At 38.9% G+C, this 27,872-nt stretch overlaps 1 protein-coding gene across 7 annotated transcripts in view; it reads left to right on the top strand.

Annotated features, from left to right (window-relative positions):
• The window catches only part of TBC1D5 (TBC1 domain family member 5), a 642,656-nt gene that overhangs the window by 559,240 nt on the left and 55,544 nt on the right, over positions 1 to 27,872 (top strand). For 4 of the 7 annotated variants that reach the window (XM_073223289.1, XM_036996276.2, XM_036996275.2 and 1 more), the window contains 3 exons: positions 56 to 312; positions 4,169 to 4,234; positions 21,565 to 21,728. In XM_073223289.1, coding sequence (XP_073079390.1) covers positions 56 to 312; positions 4,169 to 4,234; positions 21,565 to 21,728 — 487 coding nt within the window. The remainder of the gene's footprint in view (positions 1 to 55; positions 313 to 4,168; positions 4,235 to 21,564; positions 21,729 to 27,872) is intronic. The other 3 variants (XM_073223292.1, XM_073223290.1, XM_036996277.2) reach the window with 2 other exon arrangements.

Genomic DNA, 27,872 nt, shown 5'->3' with positions numbered 1-27,872 from the left:
TGAAAGAGTTGTCTCCAATTTAAATAATATCTTGCCACCTAATTTTTTTTTGTAGGATCAATGCCAAAGGTGCTCCCCTGAACATAAATAAGGTCTCCAATAGCCTGATTAATTTTGGAAGAAAGTTGATGTCTCCAGCAACGGTCGCAGGCAGTGTGGGTGGCCCAGTGCCAGGAGGCAGCAGCGGGAACTCGTGTAGCTCCTGCACTGCCGGGGTTCCCACCAGGACCTTCGCAGAGGCCCCCCAGCACCACTCACAGCAGCAGCAGAGGCTGATGAAATCAGAAAGCATGCCAGTGCGGCTCAACAGAGGTGAGCGAGAGCACAGGCAGGTGGACTGGCGGCCGTGTGGCCGGACCTTCCTCCCCACCTGTGAGCACCTGACCTCCTATGAACAGAAGTGAACGCAAAACTTACTTAATTTCCGGTTAATCTGTTACAGCAGATCTTTTTTAAGTTGGAATATCAGATTTTATATTGCTCTTAATTAAGAACATTTTCTGAAGTAATTTGCTAAGGTGCCTAACATTTATATCCTGGTGCACTTGCGTTTGAGTCCCTTGCATGCCCATAGAGTATGGCAGGAGCTGTTGCACACAGAACTTGAAATCAGTTGACCATGATCTCTTCTGACTTTGTAGAACAATGCTTCTGACCGGAAGAGAACCTGAAACAGAAGTTCAGTACAGTGGGCTTTCCTGGCCCTGGCATTCACAGGTGCACTTGTTTTTACCTCAGAGGAGTACAAACTAAAGCTTGAGGGGAGAAGGCTAAATAGGACTCCAAGCAGCCAAAGTAGGTGTTTGAGTCCAGGCACTGTAAGTTAGAACCAGAAAACGTCGGAGCAGGCGGCCCTGGGTGGAACTGCCACGTCTCCCGCCGATGTTGGGACCCAGGGGAGCCCTGCTGCGCTTCAGGGCCTTCCCAGTGCTTCAGGAGAGAGCCCTTCAGTTTCTTAATCAGCACCTTTGTACTCTTATTTTCCACTGAGACATATGTATTTCAGCCCCCTAGTCATAGCAGATTAGAAACAGCTACATTTATTTTTAGTGGTGGAACTCTGCTATCTATACTACAGAAGCAAGAAATAGTAACACCATCACAGAAAATCTACAAAAATCAATCCTAAGACTTCACAGAACAGAGTCTGTGGCCTTTAGGTAGCAGGGCAAATATCCTGACCCATGCCTCATTCATGTCTTACAGGATCCCTGTGTTATAGCCATGTTCAATAACTGGTGTTGAAAATGACAATAGTGATAATGAGTCAGTAAGAATGTTCCATATACTCTAAGAAGATTGCATCCAAAATTATTAAAATTTATTAATTATTGGCATTTAAATTGATAAACTGAAGTTAAATGGACTTTGTTCCCCAAGGCTACAAAATAATAAATATTATTCAGTAGTTAGTATGTGTATATTCTTCCATCAGTTATATCATGTTATCTATCAGCCTATGTGAAATATTAGACTTTATATAATGAGTATTTAAATTTCTACTAGAATACTCAATTTAGCTTACACAAAAGTATGTTGTTTAAAATTACATTCTTTTCTTTTTAATGTAAAGCAATCACACATGATTTAAAGAAAAGGGGCTTCACATCATTAACATGTTGTAAATATATTTTAATGCCAGGAGACATGCCCACTTCCAGAATGGAAATAAATGTTATTTTATGTATTTCTTAATTGTACTCTTTTATTGTTCTAAACAAATATAATTTCAATATTGCTTTGATAACAAGCTGTAGTCAGTAGTAATTTCAACTGATGGCAGGCAAATGAGTCAGAGAATCTCTTAATGCTCTAGCTTAGATTTTCTGAGAAACCAAGCCAAATGACTATAGAAATATAAAGTTGCATCTCAAAGGAAATGTCAAGTATTAATATCACAGTAAGTGAGAAGGGAAGTATATGAGGATGGAACAACTGATGAAAAACTAAGGTCCCAGTTATAAGGAGACAACAGAACACTTAGGCAAAACGTTTAGAACATGATATCACTAGGGCATTCTGTAGCCCATCACTACCCTGAAAGAAAGTGGCCTGGTTTGGCACCACTTCTGTCTTTTTATTTCTGATTCATTCTTCTCATGTCAATCTACAAAACTATGTCTAGCTTCATTGTAAAGACAAATATTCCTGCTAATGCCCCTCCCTGCTGAAAAGTTTGAGTGAAATAGAGTAAAAAGCAAAAGATAACAGTTTATACAGGTAGAAACTAGCAAAGGTTGATGCTTTTCCCTCATTCACCTACCAGTGAACTGTGAGCAGAATCCAGAAGCCTTCTGACCCTTTGCTTACCTGAAATAAGAGGTGTTGACTGATCCCTCGGGAGCCTCCCAGTTCCCAGCATCTGTGGATCCTTTGGTGAAAGATGTGTTTGTTCACTGTGTGAGGACAGGTACTTCAACATTGGTTCTGGACACTGGTGTTTCTCACAAGTACCCTGCTCTGCTGTGACACCAGAGATTAGTGAGCACAGTATGTGCCTGTCCAGAGGCTTGTGTTGGAATATGATTTCTGATGCTCTCAGAACAGAGTCATCTACTGCCTTTGAGGAAAGATCACATAATAGGCATTTTAGTGTACTCTGCTGGAAAATTTGAAGTTGCTTTGAAAAACAGTTGTTTATAAAGGTGAAAATGCTTATTGTTTTCATAAGTTAGTTAACTCTCCATTATTTGTGCTCATATAGGGGATCCATTATATGGAAAACCCAAAAGTCATGTATATGCTGTTTGAAAGGCATTCAGTAGTTGGTGTATGGGTTGGGGGGTGCAGTTATGAAGGAAGGAGGAGGGAACACAGATGTTCTTCCATAATTTTCCTGGTGATACTTAATATGAAATTAGTTTTCAGTCTCTAAATGTACACCAATAGGTGATCCAGGGGCAGCAGAATAAAATGGTAGCAAGCAAAGAATTGAAAATCTTCAAATATACAGAAAATGGACAACATCATTTATCAGTGAATAGAGTTAGCTATATTATGAAACTTCAGGACTTGATAAAAGCAGTTTATCACTTGTTTGTAGTATATACCTATTTATAGATTTTATTTGTTATAGGAAAATATAAATGCCTATACTGTTAATTGATGGGGCTGATAAAATTACAACCCAATAATTTCAAGATGAGCCAACCTTGCTGTAAATCATAATTGTAGCAAGTGGTCAAGGCACTGAGGGTATGTTATTTATTCAAAAATTGATTTTTATTATTGTATAAAAGCTACAAGAAAAGCAAGTCTATTAATCATACTTAGAAAATATGGTGCCTTTTAAGAAGGCTTGTTTTTTAGCTTGTTAATCTCGAAATAGCATAGGCCTTCTGATGCTGATATATCAGAAGGCTTATTCTTTTGACAGGGACTGTGTTTACCGTTGAACTTTGTCATCTAGGGAGGGAATCAGAGAACCAAGCTGTCTTCTTTCTAAATAAGCGAGCACCTCGAGTTCTTCACAGAATATCCTGTTGTGCTCCTTGTCCTTTCTTTTTATCTGTTTTTTTGAATTTGAGTACTTATTTATTTCAAGCATTTACCACAGGTCCAATTTATAAATGAAATCTCGCCTATCATGAGTATATCGAGTTTAAAGGGTATGCAGTTCACAGATTTATTTTTACATGTTGACATTTATAAGTACATGTGGCAACTTAGGAAAGCTTTTCAATACTTAGTATGAAATTAGAACTTGTTTAGGTCTTTATCTTACCACTGAAGAAATTGGTTTCAAGTTTAGTTAAAAATAAATTTTGTCTGTTATAAGAGGAAATCAGTTTTAAAAGAATGCTTACTTCTTAAATGCATTTAACTAATTTGGATAAAGACTTTTTTTAAAAAAGAAAGAAAATATAAAATCACACTAACAATAAAATCTGCTCAGCAAAATCTTTTCATTGCTAAAGTTTCCTATATGTTAGTTGAAATTTGTTTTTTTCTTTTAGAAAAAAATACATAAAAGCTTTTTAGGAAACTTCTTAAAAATGATTTGCATTCAAAAATATATTAATTTTTCTAAGATTGCACTGTATTTTCTATTTTACTGTACTTTTAGCAAATAGACTGATAAAAGTATTACAATATTAAGTATGAAAGAAAATTAAAGTTGTTTTTTTCCTTTTTATGAAATCTAATTATTTTTTCTTATGAAATCCAGGAGATGTAGTTACAGGAAGCGATGCTCAGGTTTCTGTTCCTGTCCAGACTCTAACTGACCTCCCAGGTACAGTTACCATGACAACATAGTATATATCTGCCTGTAATATTATCATTGCCTACTTCAAAACTCCATTTTTCTTTTTGCCCACTGTCCATTCATATTGTCTGTCAGTTCACTGCCATTGCTCAGCCACTGAGTGGCACTGTTGTTTAGAACGAAAATCTCTGGGCATACCTTGGTGATGCCAAATCTGGCTGCAACGTGGGTTTTCTATTAAGTTTGCACCAGCCTCTTTCCTTACAAAATATGGTCACTCTGTATTTTGTGGTTATGTTAACACTGCACTTAATCTGGCAGCTCATGCCAAGGTGTTCTTTCTTTTGTGTGGGTGCTCTGTGACTGAATTTGACAAATCATTTCTAAGATTAGATGTTTTATTTGCTGTTTGTATGAGTGTTATTGTATGTATTAGCCAGAGGTACTTACTATATTTTACCCAAAAGAATTACAACTTGATGTTGAAATAACTACAGGCTTTGTATTATGAATCAGTAACAGAATTAAAATCCAGTGTGACACATCTTAATATTACAGTAACTAGCAATAATTTAAAATAAAAAGATTAGATTTTAGTACCATAACTTTACTTAAATCTAGAAAAAGGTTTAAGACATACACAATAATAGTAATCCATATTCAGCACCTCCTGTGAAATTTTAAAGTGTATAAATAAAGTTGCTGCATTAATCTGTTATGTAATCTTTTAGATAAAGCATACTACAGAGAGGATTTCTGTGTTAAGTAGAAGCCTAGACTAACTTTAAGAACCTTCCATGCAAAGTCAGACTATAGAGATAGCAGTATTAATTAAAGTTAGCATCATACTTTCCTTAATTTAAAATATTCACATCATATAATCATGTTACCAGTATTAAAATACTGTTCTAATAGTGATATGTCTTCACAATATCTTTTTTAGAAATTAACAGAAAAGAGTATGTTGTGATTAGGAGATGAATGATATATTGGATTAACTTACTTTAAAAAAAAAACACACCGTGGCAACACAGGGGTGTGACCTTACTTCTAAATATAGTTCTGTGCTGCACAGGTACAGTTTCTTCCAGTATTCGGGTAATTGAACCAGATGACCTCTCAGGGCTTTCCCAGCTCAGGGATTCTATCACATTCCATTCCACTGTGTCTTCTCGCCGTCTGTCGAATGATCTCATACAGGATGCAGGGGCTTGGACAGTAGAAAAGGCAAATGATTTCCCTTCAGCTTTGTCAGTGACTGTGCTTGGATAAATATTAATGTGATCATCTAACATAGGTGGGAATTCACAGAATTTGAATTTGTTCCTAAAATTAAAATCTCAGCCCTGTAGGCACCTTTCTGACAAATGCTGTGTTACCTCAAAGTGAGTTTGTTAGCTTTTCAAGTTCGTTTGCTTCATAGCAGACCTTCGGCTGTGCAAGCTCAGTTTATACTTACGGAAGGAGAAAGCTGGAGGCTAGCTTGCTTACTCTGGCTTTGGCTTCAGTGCTATTTGCTCAGTCTGCTTTTTCCTGCAGACCAGAGCCACATGAGCGATGTTGCTTTTTTAATGAAATCTTGAAGAGAGAGGCTATATCACTTTGTTCACATAACTTGTGTTATATCTCATCTATTCCACAAGTATTTATTGAGGGCCTAGTACATGCCCAGCTCTGTTTTCCTGGGTCCCTTGGCTTTCCTACAGCCTTGCTGGGTTGCTTGGGCATCCGCTTGTACTGAGGTGGCCCAGGCAAGCACTCTTCTGGATTCCCTGCTCAGCATTCTCCCTGCCTACCCTGTTCTGACCGAGGGATCAGTCCTCTAGGGAAGGCTCCAGCTGTGTTGTAAGTTGTGAAACCCAAATAAGCAGTTTTCCATCTGTGATGATGACGACGTGACGGGGCATTGAGTCGATACCAACCCTGATTTGGAAGCCCACTTTGTGTTTTCCTCACCGCACTTTTCCAGTGTCAAAGAGCAAGGGAAGTAGAAGTAAACCAGAGCAGTTAGTAGTGGCATCAAAAACCTTTCTAACAATCTGTGCATAATGGAATCAGTGATACTACAGTTGGAGAATTTCCCCAGAGGTGCCAAACCCATTTTATTCCCCTGTATTTCAAGAGTAGATATACTTTTTGTTTCAGGGAAATAAAACTGTCCTTTAGACTTTCCCAGGTGTCTTTTTTCAAAGTAATGGAGTAAATTTCAAGAAGTGAATATCAATACTTTTTATGATTCTTTCATTATATATAGTATTTCTTTTTTTTCATGAGATTTCATATCTGTATCTTTGCCTTGTAATACAGTAAGTAGATGGGTCTTAATTTTTTTAAGAAAAATACCAAATATAAAGTGAGATTCCACAACCAAGGTCCGTAAATAATTTTTGGAAAACTGTCACAAAGTTCCTTATATCTCTCAGTGTAAGTTGCAGTCATAACAAGTGTGCAGGGACACAGAACTTGCTTATTGAAAACTTCAAGGGTTTCTCCAAAATTATTCTTGGAAATTGCACACCTACCCCAAAAACCTTTTTCAAGAGATATTAATACATTTATTCACAAACTACACACACACATTATTTCCAGCAACAGATATATATAAGTATTATATAATGGAACATTAGGAAAAAAATTTATACTTGTTAAGTGATTGTCATAGACATTTTAAAAGTTTGTATTTACGTGTATGTATTTATGTTATATACACACGAGATATGCACACACAGATATCATTATGTAACACCTACTAGTTTGTTTTTAAAAATAAAAAAGGGAGAAAATGGTAAAAAAAAAAATCTCCCTGCCCAGATAACCACCACTGGCATTCTTAAGGTAAAACTAAAATACATGTAGCATGAGACAATCCCAATCAATTAAAGGCATTAAATAGAAAAACAAACCCTCCCTTTTTTCCTCGGCTTCTTTCTGCCTGCCCATTTCCTTAAAGGTAACCATTGTTAAGTTCTTACAGTTCCTTCTAGGAAAAAATATAGACTTAAACTGAGGAGGAACAGGCGAGTCACGTATATGCAATGACAGCGCCCGTGTGTGGAGATGACTTCCCCTGCGAACCTTCAGGAAGAAAGCACTAGCAAAAATGTCCCAGGGCAGATGACAAGCAGTGGATTGATAAAACAAAGAAAGGGGAGGTCCAGTCAACTAGAACCCAAGGTAGTAAAGACAACACAGAGAGCTAGCTCCTACTCAAAAGAGGAGCTGAAAAACTAAAAAAAATATCCTTGTATGACCCTGTATTGGTCACTTGGGTCACTGGTGAGGAATGACTGCCCTGAGGCAGGACAGATAGTTCCATTATGTTCTGTATAATCACCTTAAGAGTGCAGAGAAATATACATAAGATGTAAAATGGATTTGGAGAAGCATTAATTAGCTAGAAAATGTATTCCAAAAAGACATAGAAAAAGTAAGTTGTTTGGTCTGAGAACAATGTCAGAATTTTCCATTTCCTTTCAAAAGACTTCATTTCATTTGTCTTCAGTGCTGGGCCACAGTTCCCACAGCCCACCCAGCACAACCTCACTAGGAGAGCAGGGCCGTGCCGCTTTGCAGAGAGAGCTCTGGGTCAGGCCCGGGTTTGAGTTCTGCCTCCATGGCTGCCTTGCTAGATGAGCTAGGGAGGCACCTCTTTGGTTTGCAGAATCACATCATGAAGGAGTCACCTCAACACCTCTGTCATTTCTTCTCTTAACAGTTCTTCCACTCCTCTAAAACCACATGTGTGCATGGCAGCCCTGGATCCAAAAGCACAGGCCTGTCCAGGGCTTCAGGGACAGCCTGCTCCTATTTGCTCTCCTGTGGCACCACGATACATGTTTTTAATCCGTAGACATCAGCCCTCTTGCTCTCTGCCACTCAAGTCTGGATAGTGGCAAAATGTTACTGGTTAGAGGCCAGATGTGTCTCATTTCCTCCCACGTCACTGTATAAAGTCAAGGTAATTCCATGGCCACAGCACTGGGCTTCCCAGCTTTTACCTTTCCACTCTTCTGAGCTATGCCTCCCCACTAAGAACCCCAAGATTTCTTAGCCTCCTAAACATTTTGCCTTCGGGCAAGCTGTGTCCAGCTCCCTCAGCCAGTCTTGGGTTAGCAGGGCTTCTGCCTGACTATTGAGGAATACACCCCAGTCCCTGTTCTTATTTCCCACTGACTTTAATGAGAGAAAGTCATGAAAATATTATTCATGGAGAGTAGTAAGAGCATTAATAAATATATTTTTGTCTTCACCCTTCCCTGCCTCCCAGCCATTCTGTGGTCAGAGCACTTCACTGATGCTGATGCGTGTGAAGCTTGTTCAGTCAACCTGAGCTCCTAACAAACAACCTCCACTGACATGGAGGAGCACATGAGACACAAAACTTTCCTTGAGAGTTTCAGAGAAGGAAAGAGAATGAGAGAGAGATCTGATATGTCAAGACACAGCTGTATGTAGTCCAGATAGCACCTCTGTGTACGTTAGAAAGAGGTAGCCCTTCTGTGCAGAAGTGTCTCCCCCCAGGGCACATGTCGTCACAAGCAGACTGTGGCCTGGGGTTCAGCTGCTCCACTAGCAGTCGTAGGTGCGGCGTACATGGTGCTCCAGCGCTTAGAGCTCGTTGACTAAGGACTGGAGGTCACTGAGAAGTACAGCCAATATAAGAATAGTCCCAGCAGGAGAGGACCAGTGAATCTAGCCTAGCCCCACTGTTCTGCCTGCTAAACTACTGGCTGTAGATTGGGAAGTCACAGCAGTGCTAGTAAAGGCTTATGTCTCCTGAGTACTTGGCCTATGCCCACACTGAGCCTTTATACACATCACTTGGTTGTGAAGTCAGTGCCTCACTTGTAGGTGAGAACTGTGGCTCACTGAGTATAAGTCCGGGGAAAGGAAATCCCGGGGCAAAATACCCCCAAAAGACAAAATCAGGCAAAGGGAGAAATAAAGTCCAAAACCCGTTTATTGCTCACAAACTGCAGTACCAGGCCCGTCTTTTTTCTCTGCTCCAGCAGCAACCACACCGGCCCTCCTCCTCACCTCTCAGGTACAGATAAGCCCTCTGTTGCCCAGGTAATTACCATTGATATGGAGATGAACTTCTCCACCCCTGAGGAAAGATGCAAATGCACTAAAGCCTACTTGTTTACACCTCTGAACGCCTGTTGATATGCAGATACACCAAAGCTGGGCGTGAAATTCTGGAAAAGTTTCTATTTTACCCACACCTAGGGTGAATTGATCTATCTGTTCAGGGCTCCACAAGTAGATATCCTCGGAACTGAGACTCAGGCCTAGGTGGGGGAGATGCAGCAGGTATTGGTCTGATGAATTCTGCCTCTGAATGTCTCTCAGATCTGCCACCACAGCCGTACTTTAAGCCCTTATATTCTTTCCTGGGCCAATGCAGGAGATGCATAGATCAACCGACCTCCTGTGTTCATGCTACTTTCCAGTTAAAATCTATAGCGATTCCCATTATCTGACAGAATAAAGGCCAGACCCCTCAGCATGAGAACAAGGGGCTCCTCTTGATCTAGGGCCCTATGTTTAGAGTCTCACCTTCCCTTTTTCCTCCCTTCCTCCAGGGCTGGATAACCTAAAGGGAAATAAGTTCACGTTCAGGGAACCAGCAACTTGTACAAAGAATTTATTTAAACCCCTCATGCCCCCAGAAACTATTGAAATAATCTTCCCATGAAGAAGCAGCACCGTGTTGGACTTGATCCTACTTTACGCTGGCACTGCTGTCATCTGTTACACATGGATGGGAGGAAGCCCCAGAGGACTGAAGCGGGCTCTGACTGAGCTACCTGTTCCCAAGGCATCTGGCCTGCCCTGGTATCCTAGTAACTCCCATTGTCTGACAAAATAAAGATTCTCTGCCCAAAATGACTGTCCTAAGCCACCCTCCCCCACCCCACCTCACTTCAGCTTTTAAGACTGAGATCGCACCTCTGTGAGCTGACACGAAGTAGACACTCCCTCTTCATACTGCCAGAGTATGTGGTTTAGACCTCTGTGTTGCCTTTCTCACCAGGACTGTGAGCTAGTTAGTGTGCGTACACGCCTTTGGCCCTTGGACTGCTATTTCAGGAGCTTCTGAAGAGCTCCCCTCGCGGTGGCCCTCCATCCTCAGTGCTGGACAGAATTTCTGTAGGCGCACCCCAAGATCAGGCTGCAGGGCATGTTCCCTGATACTTGGTAATGAATGAAAGAATGGGTCTACCCTCAGTTCAGAATGCCTTATAATTCTTATCATTGCCTTGAGTCAGGATTTCTGAGAAATAAACTGTGAGACAAAGATTTATGGGTAGAAAGTTTGTGAGGAGTGCCCTCAGTATCAGCACCTGGGGAGTGGAAGCCTGGACCCTGAGCAAGGTGGACTGCGGGACCTCGGGGCTCGGGTGACCTTGAGAGTCGTTGCCTTGAGGCAAGGTGACCCACCTTTAGGTTCTCAGCCGGAACTAGGCTGCAGACCAGAGCTGATTGCGGAGGGAGGGTCTTGGCCTTGCACAGGGCGGCTCTCTCCATCTGGAGGGGATGAGCGCCTTGGTCCCAAGGGCCACAGGGCAGGGCGCCACAACAGCGGGTGTACGAATGCTCCTCAGAAACAGGCTTTAAGTCTCAATACGACAGAAGATGATCAAGTTGCTCCTGTCTATTAAAGGCTTTACGCAGCTTACAGAGCTTCATAACCAATGTGCAGCTCACGGGCTACACGCCAGGTGCGAATACTGACTCCCCAGCTCAGGAGCTGTCTGGGTGAGGCAGGGCAGAGGGACGGCTCGTCCATTACCCTGTGCGCCAGGCCAGTGCTGCCGTGTCTGTGTGCACCAAGCATGAAGAGGGCAGGGAAGTCTGTAGTCCTTTCCTCTATCTCCAGGCAAGACCATTCCTGGTGCCTAGATCTCCAGAGAAGACACCCCCATTATCCCTTTGGGAACATGTTCTAGGGACTCCATTTTCTTAAAGTCTAAATATTTATATTCCCAACAGACACAAAAATGTTAGTAAGCTAAATTCTGTAACGAAGGGGAAATACATTTTGTACATAGTTTTTATGTGAGATATATAGGCCAAGTTCTTTGATACTACCACTAATTTGGAATTGAATAATTCAGACAGAAATTCTAATAGGAGCTGACCTTAGAGTTAACTCTGAAAAGGTACTTTGCTAAGCAGAATAATAGCTACAAACAAACTTGTGGATTTGGTTCCTCATGGAAAGAAACTGTTTTCTGGATTATATGCTAATTCTCATACAGTAAATAATTGATAAGCTAATTTATTAAAACAGGTACTCTGAAGATTTCTCTTAGGTACATCATTACCTTGTTTTGTTATGATAGTTATTTAAATATAAGAGCTCACATGTGCAAAAGCATTTGGAGATTGAGACTGGTCCATTGGTTCACACCTAATGCCAGCTCGTACACTGTCTCCCAGCCACATGCGACCACTGAGCACTTGGAATATATGCTTTGAGCATAAAATATGCACTGAATTTTGAAGACTTAGTGTGAAAATAATGACTGGAAAATATCTCAATAACTTTTTTATTTTGATTACATGTTAGGATGATAGTTTGAATATATTGGTTTAAACAAAATAAACTATTAAAATTAATTTCACTTTTTAAGTAAGGATACTAGAAGGTTACAAAGTATATATGTGGCTCACCTTATGTTTCTGTCGAGCAGCTCTGGGGTATACAGGCCTCCTCAGATATTCCCAGTTGAACATCAGTGGACGGTTATTGTAGCCTGATGATGCGCCACCCACTGTGCCAGCTTTTCCCAGGAGGTGAAGATGGTGGTGACCACAGTCTCTGCCCTTAATGAAATCTGGCCTGTGTAGTATGAGCAGGAGCACCCATATCTGAACAAGAGGCCTGACCATTGGCTTTCTTTTTCTAAAAAAAGCCATCTCAAAATTGAGTAGATAAGCCTATTCCCTAAACCTTTTTATTTGTTTTTTTTGGTTTCTTTTTTGCCCTTTTGAATTAGTAGCTCCTTGGAATCTACTGTGATACAGAAATATAATTGTATGTGTTGGCATAGTCTTTAAGTTTGAACAATTCATATGTTGTCCCTAACTATATATATAAAAGTGTGTCCTCATGCCAGTTAATTAAACTCTCTGAACCTCAATGTTCTCATATAACCACCTCACAATGTCATTAGGATTAAATGAGATACTATGTGTGTGTGTACATAGACTAATAACATTTTGCAAATGCAACCATTACTGTAGTATATTGTAATTTTCTGATTTCTTCTTTTTTGGGTAGACAGACTAGAGAAATACATATATAGGAAAACTGGAGGAAAAAAGAATAGTACACGGCTACAGTACAAATAAAATCCAGGTCAAAGAAAATGTTTATTGGCTTTATAATAATTTCAACATGGAAACAGTTGATTTTTATAACCTGGGATAGCTCCTTAAGTATTTTTTTTACTTTTATATGTTATAATTTCTATTCAATGGAAATTTTTCCAAAAGGCTTGATAGAATTTTGCTTACATATTGTAAATATCAATTAAGTAGATAATAATATCAATCCCCCTACCTTGTTTCAAAAAGTACTTAAGGCAACTAAAATTTTACAAGATCTGCTATATATAACTGCACACAACTATTTCTTTTTTCATTTTGGGAGAAAATGGGGAGGAAAAGTTACAATAGCCTATCTACAAAATTTAAACTTTTCCTAGGAATTGTAATATAATAAAATTTAAATGATGCTACCTGGAATTTTCAATTAATTTAGAATTTGAACAATGATTGCAAATATTGAGAGTCTAGAGGTCCTAAGTAGAGTATAATAATCAAAGGAGTAATATAGGGAATTTTCCATTTATTTAACAGTCCTGTAGCTCCGAGTCTGTCACAGTCTGGCCAAGGGGAAAACCATGGTATCAGGAGGCATTAGGGGAGAATTGTTTGTGCTGTCGGCAGAATGCAGTTCCTTGTGGCTGTAGGACTATCTTCCCCATTTCTTTGCTGGCCATCAGCTGAGAGCCATTCCTCGTTTCTAGAGAACAGGCCACTTTGGCTCATGGCCACCATCCTCCATCTTCAAAGCCAGCAGCATCAGGTCAAGTCTCTCTGAGGCGTCAACTGCCTCCTTTTTCTTCCTCAGCCACATCTCTGACTCATCCTTCTGCCTTTCTCTCCTACTTTAAAGACTCATGCTTGGCCCACCATGATAACCCAAAATATTCTTCCCACCTCAAGGTTCTTATCCATAACCACACCTGCAGAGTCTGTTTTGCTACATAGGTGATGTACTCATGGGCTCTGAAAGTTAAAGACATAGGTATTATTCTGCCTGTCTTATATGTGGCTTTTGGGGAGAAGACAAAATTATCAAACTTTACCCAAGAAGAAGTAGAAAACCTTAATGGAGGAATGAACACAGAAAAATCCAAAAGGCCATCATAGTAATGCCTATAAAAGTTCCTAGCACCAGAGAATTTTATTGGTGGGATGTCCAAATGTTGTAGGGACAGATAAATTCAGTTATGTAAATTTAGAAAAAGATAATAATCTTTTCATTTTATTTTGTGAAAAAGCCATATTTTTGCAAGTCAAAATGCTTTCGCTTCTTGTTTTTTTCCTGTGACCTTTTAAAAGCAATTTGAAACTCAAAGTTGAGCAAACATTTTCCTTTTGTTTTAGCTATATCTAAAGCTAGTCAAAGAATAAAGTTCAAGGTGGAATGAGAAAATATTCATAAAGAGGAAAAAGAAAAACCTTGGTTTCTAGATACTTAAATTGTTTCCTATTATATCATCTTGTGGTAAGAAATGCCTTCCTAATGGCTTCCTAAAATGCCTTCTTCCTAAAATAAGCCATAAAAGAAAATGTAGACAAACACACACACACACACACACACACATACATACACACATAAAGGGCTAAGTTCCAGAATTTTGGAGGAACTCCAAACTCCTCTAAATCAGCTTATAAAAATAAAATGTGCAGAGACAATTCACATAGGACCTTCAGATTACCTATGCAAATATGTTAAGATATTTAGCCTCGCTAGTTACCAGTAAACTTAAAGCTAACACAATGAAATCTTCCCTCCTTCAGGTTAACCACATAAAAAGTATTTAATGTCTATTATAAATACATTATATCTTTATATTGTTGTATTTATACTTATATATAAATATACATACATACATGTGTTGAAATCTGAGAAATCATTTTCAAATTATTTATGTAAATTTAGAATACACATACAGTTAGATATAGCCTCTGCTATATATAAATACATATAAATTTACATTACAGAAATAGCCAACTGTTTATATCTAAATATGTACCTCTCTAATTGTCAGTTCAAGAGTACTCCAAAATTTTTTCTTCATGACCATTAAAAAGAGTATGGCAGATTTTTATGCATGACAAAGACAAATGTACAAAATCAAGCTAAGTCCAAAAAGCAAGTCACAGAGGGAAGAACAGAGTAAGTTCTTCCAGAATAATTATTGAAATGACAGAATAAGTACCTCTGAAAATCTGTTTCTGCATAAAAGCAATAAGAACAGTGGCAGAAATGTAAAAATCAAGTTTTCAGAACTCTGGAAATTAATCAAAGAATTGCAGCAGTTTGAGGGGCATCTATTCAAGAGAAAAATGGATGAATCTCAGGAAGAACAGCATGCTTAATACTATTTTAACTTGCCTATTCCTACCCTCTCTCTCCAGCTCTGCTGTAGCCTTTCATAGCCAGCAGTCTCACAACATTGGAGGAGAAAGAATGGATTTGGAGCACCCTAAACCTTCCATTCCCAATAAGTTGTCACTATTTGATCTGCCCATCAGCTCCCTGGAAAAGCCTCCTTCATAGGGCTTGTCTATATTTGACCTTACTCAGAGCCTGCTGAGGGAAAAACCCTATCCATAAAAAATAATCAGTAGTACAATTGCTCTCTTACAACACTAAACTATGTTTTCTACCTTTATCTTGCCTCTACCTACCACTTCAGCATTTTATTAAAAGTAAAAATAATAACAATAATAAAGGGAGAAATGTGCGATCCACATATAAATCAAGTATAAAAATCAAACAAATATTCATATTTGACCTGATTGTTTATAGTTCATAATGTGTGATCAAAACCGAAAGTTTCTGTGATGATTGCCCTTGTACTGTTCACCATGTAAGAACTTATTCACTATGTAAGAATTCGTTCACCATGTAAGAACTTGTTCGTTATGCTTCAGAAGATTGGAGACTGATGAGAATTAGGCTTGAGATGGATTAATGATTGTGCATTGAGCATTGACTCCCCTATACAGAATTTTATTGTTGTTAACAACCATTTGATCAATAAATATGAGAGATGCCCTCTCAAAAAATAAAAATAAAAATAAATAGAAAATAATAAAAAATAATCGGTAGTAATTATTGAACATCACAGCTGTCTGTGGCAGAAAGGAGCAAACAAGAGGCCTCACCAAAACTTAATAGGAAAATCAGATCTATCAAAAAAATTAAAAGGGAAATTAAGGAATGAGATGTCTGTAGGAGGCTTTGAAATGCTATAGTATATTTCTGGGATTCCAGAAAGTCATGCCCATGCCCAGGAAAGACTTGATAAGGGCTTGATCTCTCAACTCTGGATGAATCTGAGGCTCTGCACAGGCAAGAATGAAGGCTAAAACAAAACTTAGACTGACTGCTGGAATATTGATGTCATGCCCCAACATTCACACGGAGCCCCCAGCAAAGAGCTTAGACTTAATTGGTTAAAAGCATTTAAGGAAGAAATCTCTGTCTGTTAACTGACCACTAAACTAACCAAGCAGAGACTCCAGTGGCTACACATAACAAAGAATATAGTCCTTACAGAATTGGTTTAGGAGTTGCTAAAAATCAGTCAGGAAGAAAAACAAATCTGGGGGATGGAATGAGATCTGATTTCCAGAGCTGCCACATTATTTTATTAAAATGTCCAGTTTTCAATAAAAATTCTGAGACATACAAAGAAACAGGAAAATATTGCCCACATGCAGGGGAAAAAGCAGTCAATACAAATTGCCTCTGACACAGTTAAGATACTAGATAAAGACTTTAAATCAGCTATTATAAGTATTTTCAAAAAGCTAAAGGAAACTGGGTTTAAAGAACTAAAGGAAAGTATGAGACCAGTCCCAACAATAGAGAATATTAATAAAAAGAGGAATTTTGTTAAATGTTAAAGAAACAGATATGCTGAAGTTGAAAAGTACAATAACTAAACTGAAAAATTAACTACAGTGGATCAACAGAGATTTGAGCTCACACAAGAAAGAATCAGAGCTTGAAAACATGTCAACTGAGATCATGCAGTCTGAAAAACAAAGACAAAAGATTGAATGAAATGAACAGTCTCAAAAACTTGTAGAATACCATCAAGCACACCAACATACAGATGACGGGTGTCCTAGGTGGAGAGAATAGGGAGGAAGGGGCAGAACGACTATTGGAAGAAATGCTGGCTGAAACATCCCAGGTTTTTATGATAAACAATCTACCAAAAATCTCAGTTAATTCAAAGAGATCTGTACCTAAATAAATCATAATCAAAGGGCTAAAAGGCAGCAACAAAAAATCTTGAAAGCAGCAAGAGAAAAAACAGCTTATGGTATACAAGGAACCTCAGTAAGATTTACAGCCGATTTCTCATCAAAAACCATGGAGGCCAGAAGATAGAAAGAAGATATATTCAAACAGATTTTTTTGTAAGTGTGTCAACCAATAATTCTATATACAGGACAACTAGCCTTCAAAAAGGAAAAAGAAATTAAGACAGTCACAGATAAACAAAAACAGAATTCACTGCTAGCAAAAATGCCGCACGTGACAAGAGTCATTCAGGTGAAAATGAAAGGACACTGCAGTTTATTTGTATATTAGTGGTGTGATTTTAAAAAGAGAAATTTTTTTTTTAAAGAAGAAGGTGATTCCTGAGATCTTTTTAGCTCCAACATTCTAGGCCTTGTACAATTGAAATCATTGCCATGAAAAAGTTGCCTGGTAAAGGTAAGACCTGGAGACCTGGAGGTGGGTAGGAGACAAATGGAGGCAGAGGTGGGAAGATGGTCCAGGGGGAATTTTGATAGTCTAGACAAGATGCTCTGGGCCTTAGGACCTGTTTTCCCCTCTCTGTTCCTAACCTCATGGGCAGCTCTGCTGTACTTCAAGTCTGAGCTCCCGTATGACCTATGGCAAGTTGGAGTCTCCAGAAAGCAGACCCTAGGACAGAATTAGAAGTACAAGTGGTTTATTGGAGAATAACATCTGTAAAAGAAAAAGAGGAGGGAATAGAACCAGCAGTAGGGATGTCAACAGACTGCCATACAGACCTCACAAAAGTCTTGCAAACTCAACAGGAAACTCTGCAGCCAGGATTTCCTATTAGAGAAGTCCTGTGTTGGGTGGAAACGGGTAAGCCCTTTCCTGCCAGTCACTAGGTGGGATCACATGTGAAAACTGACTTTACAAAAATAATAGCTTTATTGAGACATAATTCATATGCCATAACATTCATCTCTTTAAAAATACATAATTAGTGGCTTTGGTATATTCACAGAGATGCTTAACCATCACCACTATCTAATGTTTGAACATTTGGAGTAAAACTGACTCTTCTTTCTCTCATACCCCTAATGGAGTCATCAGTAAATCTAGTCACTTTTTTCCCAGAATCTGACTACTTCTCACCTCCAAGCTGTGATCATTCTGTAACTTAGATTTTTGAAGTGGCAAAAATCAATTTCCCTGCTTTTCTTTCTGCCCTTTCCCTCTCCCAATTCTACTCTCAACACAGCAGCCAGAGCTGTCCTTCTAAAATTAAGTCACTCCTCTGCACAAATTCTCTAGTGACTTCTAATGGCTTCTCTTCTCTGAGTAAAAGTAATGAAAATCCCTACCTGAGATATACCCTGATTGTTCTCAGACCTCCTCTCCTACCCCTGCCCCCCATTCTTAGCCTTAGCCACACTGGCCACCTTACTGTTCTTATTCAAACACAAAGGTCCTGCTTGGGGCCTTTGCACTTGCTGTTCCTATCTGTAAGGGTGGTATTACACCTTCTTCAAATTTTTACTCAACTTTCAATGTACTTTATTCTCATTGTCACCTTTCCTGGCCATTCATTTTAAAATAGGATGGATAAAAATCATCTCAATAGATGCAGAAAAAGCTTTTGGCAGAATTCAGCATCCATTCATGATAAAACCTCTCAACAAAGTGGGTATAGAGGGAACATACCTCAACACAGTAAAGGCCATATACTGCAAATCCACTCAACAGTGGCATCATTCTCAACAGTGAAAAGTGAAAAGGTTTTCCTCTAAGATCAAGAACAAGATAAGGATGCCCACTGTCACTACTTTCATTCAACATAGTACTGGAAGTCTTAGCCACAGCAGTCAGACAAGAAAAAATAAATAAAAGGCATCCAAATTGGTAACAAAAAAGTCAAACTATTTTTAGATGACATGATACTATATATAAAACCTATATATATAGGGTTTTATATATAAAACCCTAAAGACTCCACCAAAAATACTATTAAAGCTAATAAATAAATTCAGTAAAGCTGTAGGATACAAAATCAATATACAGAAATCTGTTGCATTTTTATATACTAATAACAAACTAGCAGAAAGAGAAAGCATGAAACCAACTCCATTTATAATTGCATCAGAAAGAAGAAAATACCTAGTAATAAACCTAACCAAAGAAGTAAAAGACCTATACTCTGAAAACTATAAGACACTGATGAAAGAAATTGAAGAGGACACATATAAAGGGAAAGACATCTCATTCTCATGGATAGGAATAATTAATATTGTCAAAATGGCCATCCTGCCCAAAGCAATTTACAGAGCTGATGCATTTCCCATCAAAATGCCAATGACATTTTTCACTGAGCTAGAGAATAGAATCCTAAAATTTAAATGGAACCACAGGAAACTGAAAGTCAAAGAAATCTTGAGAAAGAAAAACAAAGCTGGGGATAGCATGCTTCCTGATTTCAAGCTATGTTACAGAGCTATCATGATTAAAACAGTAATGTACTGGCACAAGAATAGACACATGGATCAACAGAAAATAGGGAGCCCAGAAGTAAGCCAATACTTATATGGTCAATAATATATGACAAAGCAGGCAAGAATATACAAATGGGGGAAAGACAGTCTCTTCAATAATTGGTGTTGGGAAAACTGGACAGCTACATGCAAGAGAATGAAACTGGATCACCTGCTTATACCATACACCTTAGTAAACTCGAGATGGATTAAAGACTTAAATATAAGACATGAAACCATAAAACTCAGAAGAAAACAGGCAGGAATCTACTGAATATCAGCATGAGTAATTTTTTTATTGATATATCTTCCTGGGCACAGGAAACAAACAAAAATAAACAAGTCAGATTACATCAAACTAAAAAGCTTCTGTACAGCAAAGGAAACCATCAACAAAACAAAAAGGTAATGTATAGTGTGAGGGAATATATTTGCAAATGATATATCTGACAAGGAGCTAATATCCAAAATATATAAAGAACTCATATGACTCAACACCAAAAAAAATTAGTAATCTGATTAAAAAGTGGGCAGAGGACCTGAGTAGACATTTTTCTAAATGAAGATATACACATGGCAACAGTTACATGAAAAGGTGCTCCACATCACTAATCATCAGGGAAAGGCAAATCAAAACCACAATGAAATATCACCTCACACTAGTCACAATGGCTAATATCAACAACATAAGAATTAACAAGTGTTGGTGAGGATGTGGAGAAAAGGGAACCCTCCTACACTGTTGGTGGGAATATAAATTGGTGCAGCCACTATGGAAAGCATTATGGAGGTTCCTCAAAAAACTAAAAATAGAAATACCATATGACTCAGTAATTCTACTTCTGGGAATATACTGAAATAAAATAAAATCACTGATTCAAAAAGATAGGTGCTCACATATACTTACTGCCACTTTATTTACAATAGTCAAGATGTGGAAACAACCCACATGTCCATCAACAGGTGAATAGATAAGGAAGAGGTGGTACATACATACAATGGATTATTACTAAGCCATCAAAAAGAAAGAAATCTTGCCATTTGCAACAACTTGGATGAACTAAAGGGTATTATGCTAAGTGAAATAAGCCAGGCAAAGAAAAACAAATACCATATGATTTCACTTATATATGGGATCAAAGCAAATAAACAAAACAAATAGACTCAGACACTGAGAAGGGTCTGGTAGTTACTGTGGGATGGGTGGGTGAAATAGGTGGAAGGCATAAATAGGCACAAAATAAGATAAATAAAATAACATTGCAACACCTTCTTCTGACACTCACATTCCCTTTCATTGCTTTATTTTCTACTGCTACCGTCTAAAATCACGTACTTTACTAATGTATTTGTCTCTCCTCACTACAAAGTAAATCCCTTGAAGGAAGGTATTTTTGGCAGTTTTAGTTTCCACTCTCGCCCTCCACCCAAGTGTCTGGGCGTCTGACATTTACTAGGCCTTTAGTTCTAAATGGTTGAATGAGTGAATGCATGTACAGCAGGTATTTTGCTAGGTCCCTAAGTGCCCACAACAGTCTTACGGGCGGGTCCCTGTTGTGTAAGTGAGACCTGTGTGGGTCTGGCTGCAGCCGAGATTACGTGCCTGTCTTAACACCAAGCTGCCCTTTCAGCAGGACCTACTAGAGCCTTTGCTCCTAATGGAGGTTTATGGCTCCAGTAAGAGGCATCACTGGGATCACAGATGCACCCACTTTTATGTGGAGATGAGTCTTTTTAAAAAAGAGGCCCTGTGATCCAGCATCTTGTCCCATTTCAAGTTGCTTCTACCATAGGCTGCAGGTAACCATATATCTGTTCTGCAGTTAATGAAAAGTAAAGAAGAAAGAGGCTCTTTTGAAAAACTGGTGAAGGATTTAGTTTTTTAATATTAAAATGTATGTTATAATACATTATAATAGTTTCTGGTTTCTGTTATTAAGGATGATTCCATTAGTGAGGGCAGATCCAGTTATTTAACGTGTGATTTCTAAAAATCGGATTTTTGAGTTTTTTATGTATGTGCAACACTTGGACTATTATAGTATAAATTACATGTAGAAAACTATAGCAGTAGTTCATTTCTAAAAAATCAGCAGCTGTTCAGATACATAAAAATGCATGCATTTTGGTACATCCGTGTCCTTATGTTGCCCATATGGAGAAAAGAAGTATTGTAATTAATCATTTATTAAAAGCAGTAAGTTCAGTAGGTTAGTGGAAGTGTCTGGTGTTTCATTATTGCTACTTAATTTTTCTCACAGGACAAAGTTCTAAAAACATCAGTTCATCTCCAAGCATTGAGAGTCTGCCTGGAGGAAGAGAAGCTACTGGCTCCCCACCTTCATCTGCTACTAAAAAGGATTCCTTTTTTAGCAACATCTCTCGTTCCCGCTCACACAGCAAAACTATTGGCAGAAAAGAATCTGTAAGTACTTAAGCACAGTTTTCTTTTTATCCTTCATTTTCCTTTAGAGTGCTGCATTTGTTAAACAGTACTGTCAACATCTACTAGCCTAATATGAAGAATTCATCTGCCCACCAGAAGAGGATGCTAATGTAAAGTATTACAGAAAAGGATCAAGCTGTTACTACTGAAGTAGTCCTAAATTAAAAAAACAAGGAAAGACTAAAATCTTTGAGGGGTAATTACAGTACATAGAATAGATAGCAGCATAGTGTCTATCTGCATGGCTGTGTATGACCTTGAACAAGACTCTTCTTCCTGGCGTGACGTCCACCTCATCTCTAAGTTAAACAACACACTTTCTCTCCGAAGGGAAAAGTTTCCTGCGTTAACACTCCTGGGGTCCCTGTCAGTGTGCAGGAACAGTGATTCTCTAATTTGTGTAAAAAGAGCAGAATGGAACTTTCATGTAAAGACGGCAGCTTTAATGCAAGCAGTTAGCTGTGCACCCCCTGAATTCCACTCCTAGGACAGCTGGGGCAGTTACAGACAAACCCTCCAGGAATCAAGAAACAAGATAGAGGACAACAGAATTTTGTTGGTTCGGAAGCAGGTAGCCTAACAGAGCCACCTAAGAAAGCTGAATGCTAAGCCCGCAGTAAGTAAAACCAGGAGGCAGCTTGAGTTAGATTGTAAATCCTTTGGATGCTGAAGACCTGGGAATGGGGGGAGGTGGAGCTGAGGGTGTGAGGGTCGGTCAGAGTCTCTCTATGCAGCACTTAGAGCCCCTGCCCAGCTGTGGTGGAAGACGGGAGGTCTGATCCCATGGAAGTACGTGTAAAATGATGTCCCTGCACTAAGACAGACCAGGCACAGTAGAGTATAGTATGACCCTATTGGAAAAGGGATGGTGAACATGTAAACACTGAACCTAAGATCCCAGGCTTCACCCCACCTGCTTCCCAGAATGCCAGTATGTCTGTCCCTTCAGACAAGAGATTAGAAGATTTTCTCTAGGCAAAAGTCACAAATAAAAACCCTCACAAATATGCTGACCTCAGGGCTTCCCCAGGAAAAGCCAGCTCACTGCACCAGAAGCCCAGCACAGCCCCGTCCAAACCAGGACTGCCTCGTAGCTTTTGGTTCACACTGTTCATATGCACAGAGATCACCACATACCTGACGAGGGCATCTAATGGTGAAAGACACAGAAACAAAGAGAAAAGCAACAGGGAAGAAACCATCTGTAGAAGAAAAAAGCCTCAGAAAAACGTTCAGAGAACAACAAAAGCGGTTTGAAGTTCAAGTTCGACATCTGAAATGAAAACCTCAGATGAATTGGAAGATAAAACTGAGGAAATTTCCCCAGAAAATAGAATGAAAGAGAGAAAAATACCAGAAAACTAGAGAACCAACCCAGGAGGTTCAAAGATCTAAAAAATAGGAGTTCCAGAGAGAGCAGAGAAAATGAAAGGAAGGAAATAATCAGAATACAATTCAATAAATGTTTCCACATGAAAGATGTTGAGTTTTCAGATTGAAAAAGTCCATAGAGAGTCCCACACAAGTTGAAACAAACCCACTCCCAGATCCATCACTGAGGAAGCACAGAACTCTGCAAACAGAGGGAGATCCTGCAGCCTTGTAGAGTTGGGGGGAAAGAAGGATTTTCCAACAAAGGATTGGGAATTAGAAATTACAGAATCAGACCAGAAATTAGAAATTTCAACCACAACAGAAGCAAGACAATGGGGGAAGGACTTCAAAGTTCTGAGAGAAAATTACCTCCAGCCTAGATTTAACTGAGCCCAACTAATTAAGTGTGAGGATAGAGTAAAACCACTTTCTTCAGACATTGAAGATTCAAAAATTCATTCCGTTGCACCCACCCTCACGTCCACTGAAGGATGCGCTGTACAAAAGGGCGTACACTGCAGGTGAGGAACACACGAGAACAAGGAAATGGAGTGTTCAGAGGAAGACAAGAAGATTTTCCTGAGTGATGGTGTAGAGAGGGCACAAGGCCATGCATCACCCAGCTGTGTAGCGGGTCCAGAGAGCAGCAGCCCCGGTGGGGGCAGATTAGAAGGTTCCAGAAAGTTTTCTCCAAAAAGATGGAATTATTAGACTAATATATTTGAATGCATTGAGATATTCAACTAGGTTGAGTTTGGGTTTGAATTAGTGATAACTTTGTAAAAGCTAAGAGACAGTAACTCCAAAGAAAATCAAAGAGTGTCAGGATAAATAAGAAGGGTTTGATAAACCTTGTAACTGAGTTGTGACTGTAATTTCCATAGACATTACAGTAGACCCCCCCTTATCCACAGATTGGCTTTCCTCAGTTTCAGTTACCGTCAGTCAGCCACAGTCCAGAAGCAGATGACCATCTTTCTGACTATGGTCGGAAGGTCGGTGGTAGCTTAACACTAGGTCACAATGCCTGTATCATTCCCCTCACTTCCTCTCATCACGGAGGCATTTTATCATCCTGTATCATCACCAGGAGAAGGGTGGGTGCAGTATGATAAGATACGTTGAGAGACAGCACGTTCACACAACTTTTATTACAGTATATTGTTACATAGTTGACCCTCGAACAACACAGGGATTAGGGGCACTGACCACCCCCCACCGTGCAGTCAGAAATCCATGTATAGCTTTGACTCTCCATGACCCTCACTACAAATAGCCTAGAAGTCTTGCTGATAACATAAGCAGTTGATTAACACATATTATGTATGTTATATATATATATTATATACTGTATTTTACAATAAAGAAAGCTGGAGAAAAAAATGTTTTTCCAAATTGCTGCACAACTCCAAAAAATTTTCCAATATATTTATTGAGAAAAATGCACATGTAAATAGACTTACACAGTTCACACCTGCATTCAACAGTCAATTGTAATTGTTCTATTTTATTATTAGTTATTGTTGGCAATCTCTTACTATGCCTCATTTGTAAATTAAACTTCATCACAGATATGTACATACAGGGAAAAAATGTAGTATATATAGGGTTTGGTACTATCCATAGAGCCATCTGCTGCAGGCCTTGGAACATACCCCCATACACAATATAATAGGAGCCTATGGACTATCAATCTAATCAAAATCAGGATTAAATTCTATCTCAGAGGAGGTATGGGAACCATGTGTTTGCATGGGGAAGGAACAGTGCTGCTGGTGGTCAGTAGAGCTAAATTTTTATCTTCCATAGTGGAAAGTCAATGTATGATACTCTCTAGAAAAATCAGGAAGTGGCAAAATAAGCTAGAGATACAAAGATGAAAAAAATGGGTAAAAGAATTGAAAGTGGTGGCTTCTGGAGAGCAGGAAGTAAAGGGTGGGGCTGTGTGAGCTGTTTTTCCTAACAAGCCTTATAGAACAATCTGACTCTTCAAAGGGTTACATATATAACTTAGATTAAAAATAATAACTAAAAATCCTAACAAAAATAGAATGTATTGGCATAATAAATTAGAAGAGGAATGTCTGCATATACAAAGAGCATGTCTATCTATAAAGAACCAGAATAAAGAATAACAAATAAGAAAGACATATGGAGACACATTTCATTTGCATTCTGTCATATTTTGGTGGCATATGGATTAGTCTACAACACCAATTAATTACTTTTCTTATGGTAATAACTGTAACTTGAAACTGAGAACTTGATCAAAAATAGAGTCATTCCAACTCTGACTAGACCTTCTGCGAACTGAGAAACAGACTGTCAAATTGTAATTCAAAATTTAATACATTTCCTAATTTGTGGGAACTAAGGCAGAAATTTTCAAGAGCAACTCCATGGTTTTCCAAGTATTAGGTTATCTTACTATTTTATTAAATAATGTGTTGCCTTCAGTTCCCTTTGCCAAATAGTTCCACCTCTCCCCCATTGAAGGCACTTGATAGGACTGCCCCTCCTCGCCCCCTGCTGTCTGTCTTAGCCACCAACTAGTTGTGTCCAGTGAGCTGGGAGTGGAAGGCACACAGATGGATTGGCCCTGCCAGGCCTCCCGCAGCTCCCTGCTGCCCTCTGGACGGTGAGCAGAGCACACCTGCCAACCCCTGAGAGCTGTTAAGTGTGAATGAGAACCAAACCTTTATTGGTACCAGCTGAGAGAATTGCTCATCACAGCCTTAAAGGGCATAGCTGGTAAATGTTCGGACCTTTCAGCTGGGAATCTTTCTCCCACAGGAGCCTCATGCTCTGCCAGAGCCGTCCCAGTAGCACCAGAGCCTGTGGCCGGGCCGTCCCTGAGCCCAGTTTGCTTTCATTTCCAGCCCGGTTTGGTGCGGCAGGGATATCCCGTGTCCTCAAAAAAGTTCAAGATAGTTTTTCATTAACATCAGCATCAGTTGCTCATACAAGCAAGTGACCAGAAATTGAAGCAAAGACACTTCTTGCTCTGGGTCCCCCATACCTTAACTACCCAATTACAAGATTTACTTGATCTTTTAAGATGGCCTAGAGACAAGAAATTGTTGCTGTCAGTTAACAAAGGCTAAAACACCAGTTGAAAACAGACATTAAAACAAAGATAATCTAGTAGTAGCTATCACCCTAATTGTGGTGAAATCTGCTTATAATGGTTTCAGAATCAATATAAGTGTGACATGTTTTGGACAAGCATCATATGCTGTCATATTACTCACTCTCTCAGTATTGCCTTTTTATGTATCATATTAAGCCTTCCTGTAATCCACAGGCTGTCTTCTTTAGATGAGGCTGTATCACATTTATCCTTGTTAATGACCCTGACTTGACCATATAATAAGAATGCAAAATTCAGCTAAGTCTGTAAAGAGGTAACAAATTAAGCTTTGTGCTACATGTGTATGAAATACATCATTATACTTCTTTTCTGAAATGTAAGCAAACTTGGTACAAAGTTTTGAAAACTGACCCTTCTTCATTATCAGTGGTTGTATTGTTTTGAGGATCAGTATTTATTCACAAAGACACTTTCCCTTCTGCTTTATTTCCCAAAAGAGCCCTTAGGACTCACCCAGTTCCAACCCAGGTTTTAAATCAAGTTCTGATGTCCTAGTCTTGAAGAGAAAATAGAAAATTTTGATACATCTTTGTGCTTTATTTTGCATAATAATGTAAATTACATCCAGTACTTAGTTTTCTTGAAATCTGTTTTAGTCCGTCACTCGTCTGACTGTTAAACAATTTTTTCCTTGGTTTAGCACTGTTACAGTCACATTCGGCAATTGTTGCCAAATCCTCTTCCAAGAGTGTCTTTGCTAAGGTTAATGAATAGGAAAAGTACTGACTATGAGGAAAGCTCTAAAAGCTGATTTGTGTGTGTGTGAATGAGTTATTAAATATTTAAGCATGTCAGCCAATTAAAAGCTTTTTTCTAAGTTCATGAAGAACTGCAAGAAGTTTTGCTGAGCTTTGTGAAAACTGCGTACAGTCTCTAAAAATCTAACTTATCCATGGTTCAGAATCCTCTCTAAATGACAGGAAATCAGAATTGTCTGAGCTGGAAATATCTCCATAAAACAAGATGTGTAATGAGGTACCTGCCACCTGTAGGTTCACAGCACCACTAGAGGTATTCATCCTGTACCGCTGTGACCCCTGCACGCAAGTCATCATTGCCCTTTGGTATTTGAAAATATGCCATGGTCGTACTAATAGAATTTATTTTGCAGTATTCATTGAGCTCTTCTTCATCACAACAAAATCAAAATTGTCAAGTGAATGAAAACAAATTTGAAAGCAGGTTCATATTTACTTCTGTCTATTCTAGACAACATGAATGTTACCTAATCTACTTCAGGTCGTATTCTAGAAACAAGAATTTAAGACACAGCTGTGTAAGAAGGATAAGAGAGCAATCCCAATGAGGGTGCTGGCAGTGAAATTGGAGCAGGAGGACACACATCAAAAGTTAAGTAATAATGAAACAAAAATTGAACTCACCAGCAATGTGAGGCATTATATGGTTTAATGATATGTAAGTAGTAAAGATAATAAATAATGTGGATTCAGAAGGTGGACCACCTTGGCCTCTGTTGATCTAGAAAAGCTGCATATGAGAGAGAGGTTTAAACTACAAACGTATTTTTTCTTCTTCCATTAAACACATCCACATGAAACCATTTTCCCTTCTGAAAAATCCGACAACTTCCCAGAACA

Source organism: Manis javanica, chromosome 15 (genome assembly GCF_040802235.1).
Source record: "Manis javanica isolate MJ-LG chromosome 15, MJ_LKY, whole genome shotgun sequence".
Lineage (NCBI taxonomy): Eukaryota > Metazoa > Chordata > Mammalia > Pholidota > Manidae > Manis > Manis javanica.
Note: the sequence above shows the minus strand (reverse complement) of the source record. Positions and strands in the feature narration are given on the sequence as shown.